The 6,000-nt window shown below is 39.1% G+C and overlaps 1 protein-coding gene across 1 annotated transcript in view; it reads right to left on the bottom strand.

Annotated features, from left to right (window-relative positions):
- Positions 1 to 4,319: 4,319 nt before the first annotated feature.
- The window catches only part of LOC147423766 (E3 ubiquitin-protein ligase RKP), a 114,172-nt gene continuing 112,491 nt past the window's right edge, over positions 4,320 to 6,000 (bottom strand). Inside the window, exon 11 of the mRNA XM_086501178.1 lies at positions 4,320 to 5,275. Coding sequence (XP_086357304.1) covers positions 4,998 to 5,275 — 278 coding nt within the window. The 3' untranslated portion in view covers positions 4,320 to 4,997. The remainder of the gene's footprint in view (positions 5,276 to 6,000) is intronic.

The following is a 6,000-nucleotide window of genomic DNA, read 5'->3' as shown; positions in this document are numbered from 1 at the left end:
CCTACTCCTAAAGATTTTACTTTCTCAGGATTCCATAGGTGATACCCAAAGTCAACTTCCTCATAGCCAATGAGGAAACACTTCTTGGGCTGCGTCAAACTTTGACCTTACGCTTCTATCTATGTGCATAAAAGCTTTGCATTTGAACACTTTGAGAAGTGCATAATTCACCGTTTTACATGTCCATGCCTCTTCTGGAACTCCTCCATCTTGTGTCATTGAGGGTGAATTTTTGGTTTTTTGAAGAGTGATTTTTTTTCTCACACACGGTGGCTTATCCTCATAATGGAGGCCTTACAAATATGCGTTTTTCAGACTAAAAATTACAAGGGGTGAATCTGGCTCCATACTTAACACTAGTTGTTCAATTGGTCACTCAAGTGTCCTAAGATACTAAAGTGTCATGTTTTCCTACCAAGTTTTGGCATTTTATTTGCCAAGCTAGAAAGAAGTTTTTTACACCTTGCTTCTACTATAGATTGGTTATGAGGGAAAGAAAACATTGTATTTTTTTCCATGTCAAAATACAAGCCCTATGGAGATAATTGTGGTAAGTTCTAAGTCGTAAATTTTAGTAAAACTTCAAGCTACTTTACCAATAAAATCGTGCTTGGTATGAGAAAACTAACACTCATTTGGTTAAACAAGGCTTTTGTAATAGTCCAATAGAATGCACTTTGTATGTAAAGCGTGAGGGTGATGTATTTCTTATCATTGTTCTATATGTAGATGATTTGTTGATTACGGGTCTGAATGAGACACACATTGTTAAATTCAAGGTTGATTTGAATGCTACTTTTAAGATGAAAGGCTTGGGGATTTTGCATCATTATTTGGGCATAGAGTTTAAGCAGTTTGATGGTGGTATTACCTTGTGTCAAACAAGCTACATAGAGACATTACTACGTAAGTTTGGACATGAGGACTGCACAACTATTGCTACTTCCATGGAAACAAGTTTGAAATTGAGTCTTCACATGATGTTGATGGTCCTGCCAATGTCACTCTTTATCAGAATGCTATTGGATTCCTTATTTATGTATGCAATACGAGGCCTCATATTCAATTTGCAGTCTCGCACGTCATCGATTTATGTATAGCCAAGGGTCTAAGCATTGGCAAGTTGTTGAGAGGATTTATTGCTACTTTAGTGGCAGTTTATATCTTGGCTTTTTTTATCCCAAGGGGGGATCATTGGTGCCATTTACATGCTTTTTTGGACTCAGATTGAGCTGGTTGTTATGACACACGAGTGTCCACAATTCATTTTTATTTCATGCCCAACAGTTCATACATATCATGGTTGAGCAAGAAGCAACCTACTGTAGCCACTTCCAATTGTGTTGAAAGTTGTCTTGTAAGTAGGGACCCTGTTTCATTTGGGTTGAAGAGAGTAATGGACCCTGTCTTTGATTTTTCAAATGCCAAAATCGTGTCATGTGCATCAGCTGCCATGGGTAAGATGCTTCAGAGAAGAGGATTTTAAGGCCTTGGAAAGTTTTCAAAATCAATACCAAAGACTAGGTACATATTCCATGGGGAGAGCTTAGGAAGTAAGAGTACAGAAAATGATATAGCATTGTCAAGTGGTGAGGTGGGAAAACTATATGTAGAATCTCATGTCAACGTGTGGTGCTACAGACAACTCTAGATGAGCTTTTTTCCCTAATTCTTGTCTTGTCCACAATGCTCAAGTGTTTCTTAAACACTTGAGCCATTGTGGACAAGAAAAATCTTGTCTGATTCTTGTCTTGTCCACGATGGCTCAAGTGTTTAAGAAACAATACAAAGCCTTTGCAAAGATTGAGTTAAGCCCTTTCCACGAGGTGTCGACGTGTGGTGATACATGGAACTAATAGGAGTTTTTTTGCCCAAAAGCTATCTGCTTTTGACACAACCAATCCAAGAGTTTGCTATTCTTACGGAAGTGTTTCCCCACATTTTCTATCAATCTAGTCATTAAATAAAAGATTGAAGTAGTGAATCTTGAGGATAACATTCTACATTAATAGAACGAATAATAAGGTTAGAAGCAGTCATATCTTCAAATGCCACGTAAGACAGACGCTTGCTTTAGACGAGTAAGTTCGATAGAGAATTCCATCCCAAGGGTTAAGAAGTTCAATTCAGTTCAATTTTTCCTAGCAACCCCAGTAAAAAAAGGGTTTGTTTCTATTATAGAGTAAGGACAGTCTTTTTAAATTTTGTTTGTAAGAGTTCACACATGCCATTCTAAGTTTTTCATTGATAGTGTCCAATTTTTTTCGAACATTAGGGGGTCCGAATCTGTTGTACTTGCCATTGCAAGGTACCTGAGAAACAAAAGAAGGGATAAGATGATGATATATACTACCTTTAGGAAACTAGTCAACCTGATGATATTATGATTGTAAGTATCCCTATTAGATATTTAAGTCAAAACCCTAGATTTAAAATGATGTACCGTTGTCAATCTCTCAATGCTAAGTTGACAAATCAATTTATAATCTTGTGCCTATGCGTGTTGGTGTGTTAATCTATATACATTATTCATAACTTGAGCCAGAAGATTCAAAAAAAGAATTGACAAAAGCAAGTAAAAATGGATACATATATCTTTATATAGATGTATGTACAGCTTTAATGTTTTAGTTACATCTAAAAAAGTAAAACAAGCAAGTAGTTGCAATAGATGTCATTTGCTTTGATAAATTAAACCTCTGCTCTTAGACTCTGTGTCCAGATGCTCTGAGAAGTGAGGCCCCTAAGGGTCCTTTTATTCTTACAAGGGATGCCAAAAGCAAAGGCCAAAAACAGTTAAAGTTAAAAGCAAAGTAATCCCAAAAGTAATTTGGTAGCTACTTGGTCTAGAAACTACAAAAAATAGTCAGCACAATTTACAAAAATTCCGTATAGATGTCAACGTGATTTACGAAATTGTCCGTACAGTCTGCCGTGTTAGCATGCCAACGCAAAATTTGGGGGTTCTGTATAGCCTGCCACATCGGCCATACTGATCGGGTGGTCATGCGCCATAAACCAGTTTAGTACACACTAGTTTAGTAGACACTGACTCTAAGTACCAACGCACTAAACGACACCAATCCAACACTTGTACAAAGACAACAATCAGATCACATTCAGATTCACACACAGCACATAGAATCTAGGACCGTGATTCATGGTGACATATTTAGCAATCGCATCTAGATCCGCATCGGACCTCACTGATGTCGGATTGACTAATCGAATATGGCGATCACGTCCATAGATTTTGAGACCGAAATGTTGCATTCATTTGGTCAATCATTCCACTCAAAGAGATAACAAAAGTTAGAATCCTTACCTACAGCTATAATGCAATAAAAAAAAATCTAACATTTTTGTTTAGACATGGAATGCAAATATAAGACGAACCCAACAATTGTCATCCCTCCCTCTTTTCTATGCATTAAATCTCTTCAAAACAACGAGAAATATTCTCTTGAGCCATGTATGAATATAGCAACAAAGAGTTTTTTTGAGTAAGCACTCTTTGTCTTGTTCCTTTCTGGCGGATGGATTACATTCTTTTACAAAAAATCATCGTAAGAGCAAGAATTTAGACTTAACCCTTATGGCTATGACAAAATAAAATAAGCTTGCTTTGTAGAAATCTAAAAAGAGATTCATATGTCCTTTGTACTTTAGTCTCTCTTTTTTTTAAGCTTTTGATTTAGCTCGTCTATGTATGAGTATGGCTTGTGTCGTGTCATGTGCACGATGGATCCGGCAAGGAACGAACATCATCCCTCTAGCAACTTGTAGAAGCGATTGATGTTGAAAAATAGCAGGTCGAAGGCAACAATAGACCTCATCCAACCATGCAACCATCACTCCCACCATCCATCCAACAGCACAATGACACCATCAAACAAGAAAGAAACATAAGCCAACACGCAACAAACAAGAAAGAAAGAATCACGCCAAAACATGGTGCACACGCACACAGAAAACACGGAGGAGATGGGTGAAATTCCAGGGAAGGAGAGGGAAGATGAAGGAGAAGGGGAACAAAACCAGCTCTGACCAAAAAAAACAGGCAATGATCGCGCCAGAGAGGGGAGCAAGTCGCACCGCAGAGAACAGCAAGGGATGCAGCCAGCTCTCCCTCCGTCCCTCTCACAAGTTTGCACTGTAACATCCAAAAATAAGCATTTTACTGTTGTTGAAAAATTCACGCACGCACGCACACAACAGATTTGCGATATATTCGTTTAAACTAATGCAATAACCATATTAGTAGTAACCTTGCAAGTGAACACCAGCATTTTCCATGGCAGAGCTTGCTCCTGACCAGATGGCACAAATGGACCTTGCACTTCAATAAAATCTGAACAAAAATACTTGGACTATACAAACTCTCAAATATGATGTGATCCTATACAAACATTGGACACATTACAAATGTGGAGCCTTGCATAATGGAATAACATTCTGTGACCCACAATTTTACACCTTATTGGTCCCGAAACCTAACATGGGTAAAACCTGGAGAGGCATTATTTCTGATATTTGTAATCTTTACATTGTAAGTGATGCCATTAACATCCAAAAGTCGCAGAATTCTTGTAGGCCGTCAAGAGGGCTCCAAGGAAGCAATGCAGCTGTTACAGAGTTCAAGTTTGTGGAAAACCTGTGAGCACGGAGTCCCATGTGCCAACCTTGCCCACAAAAGAATTGCCTCCAATAGTTTGACCTGTATAACAATGGTGTGGCCTGCTCAATTCGCTCGAGAACTGAGCCTCACTAATCTTGCAATAGCTGCTAATGCTGCTGCTGTCATATGCCATTGACAAAAACAGAGCCCCCTATTTCACAACTTCATCATCGTTGAAACTGCACAATAATTATGGAAAATGCCTAAACGATAATTGAAGAAGGCCTATATCCTCCCACTCCACAAAAACTTGCTTGCCCAAGTGACTATACAATACTGTAGTTCCAAAAGGGGGAATAGGAGCACAGATGGCTAAGAACTACGGCGCATCAATCTTAATAAGCAATCCACTTTCGCCCACTGCCCCATTTGGTGCTTCAGAATCGCCAAATTGACTATGAGCTGAGGCAGGGATAACTGACATAGATCGTAGGTCTTGTACTGTTGCATTGCAAAAGAAGCACCTTTGGTTGTTTAGAAGATGTCTCGAAATGCACCTCCAGCAAGATCTGTGGTTACATGGATAGAAAACTGTATTTATCTCGCATGCATAACAGATGCTGCAGATATCATCTTTCTCATCTCCTGGTGCATTACCTGGGCAACAAACTCTCTCTCTCTCTCTCTCTCTCTCTCTCTCTCTCTCTCTCACACACACACACACACACACACACACACACACACAAAACAAGGCTTGGCAACCTTTCATGTTACTCAAAAATAAAAAGCCTAAATTACTAAGATACAAGTGAGGTGAAAAAGATCCATGGAATTTTTCACATTTACATACCATAGAAAAAAATAGACCCAATGATGCAACATTACAAAATAAGGTTGCAACCACAGAGCTGCCTCTCTCCCTGTCACCAGGTGTATCTCGGTGTCTATTTATTTTATTTGACTTAGTTTCATTTTTATTTTATTTGACTTTCTTTCTTTCCCCGAAGCTCTTGAAGTCAACATTGAATCAGAGGTGTGTGCGCCTGTTTATGGTCATCGACGACCTTGTGAATGTGGACAAAGTCAGTCACAAGGTTGTGTTAAATGGATTAATGAGAGGACAATAGGACATGAAGTTAACCAAAAATTCACCTGCCAAAGGACTTATGGGCTCCATAAACGAGGGAGACATGGCAGAAGGAGATAAGCTTGCCCAAGTCACCATGCAAGGAGGGGGGCAGCTTAGGGGCGCCTAAATCAGTTTCTGGCTCATTTGAGAACTGATTTTTGCAGACTTTGCAGGGGTTATGCATGTAACAAACTGGTGATGTGTCAGTTATTGAAGAACGGAGCCAACTTGCAGAGGGGCCTAAACCCTAAGA

This window comes from Adiantum capillus-veneris, chromosome 26, assembly GCF_014529385.1.
Source record: "Adiantum capillus-veneris isolate H3 chromosome 26, ASM1452938v2, whole genome shotgun sequence".
Classification (NCBI taxonomy): Eukaryota; Viridiplantae; Streptophyta; class Polypodiopsida; order Polypodiales; family Pteridaceae; genus Adiantum; species Adiantum capillus-veneris.
The sequence above is the reverse complement of the archived record's forward strand: the minus strand, read 5'-3'. Positions and strand labels throughout refer to the sequence as shown.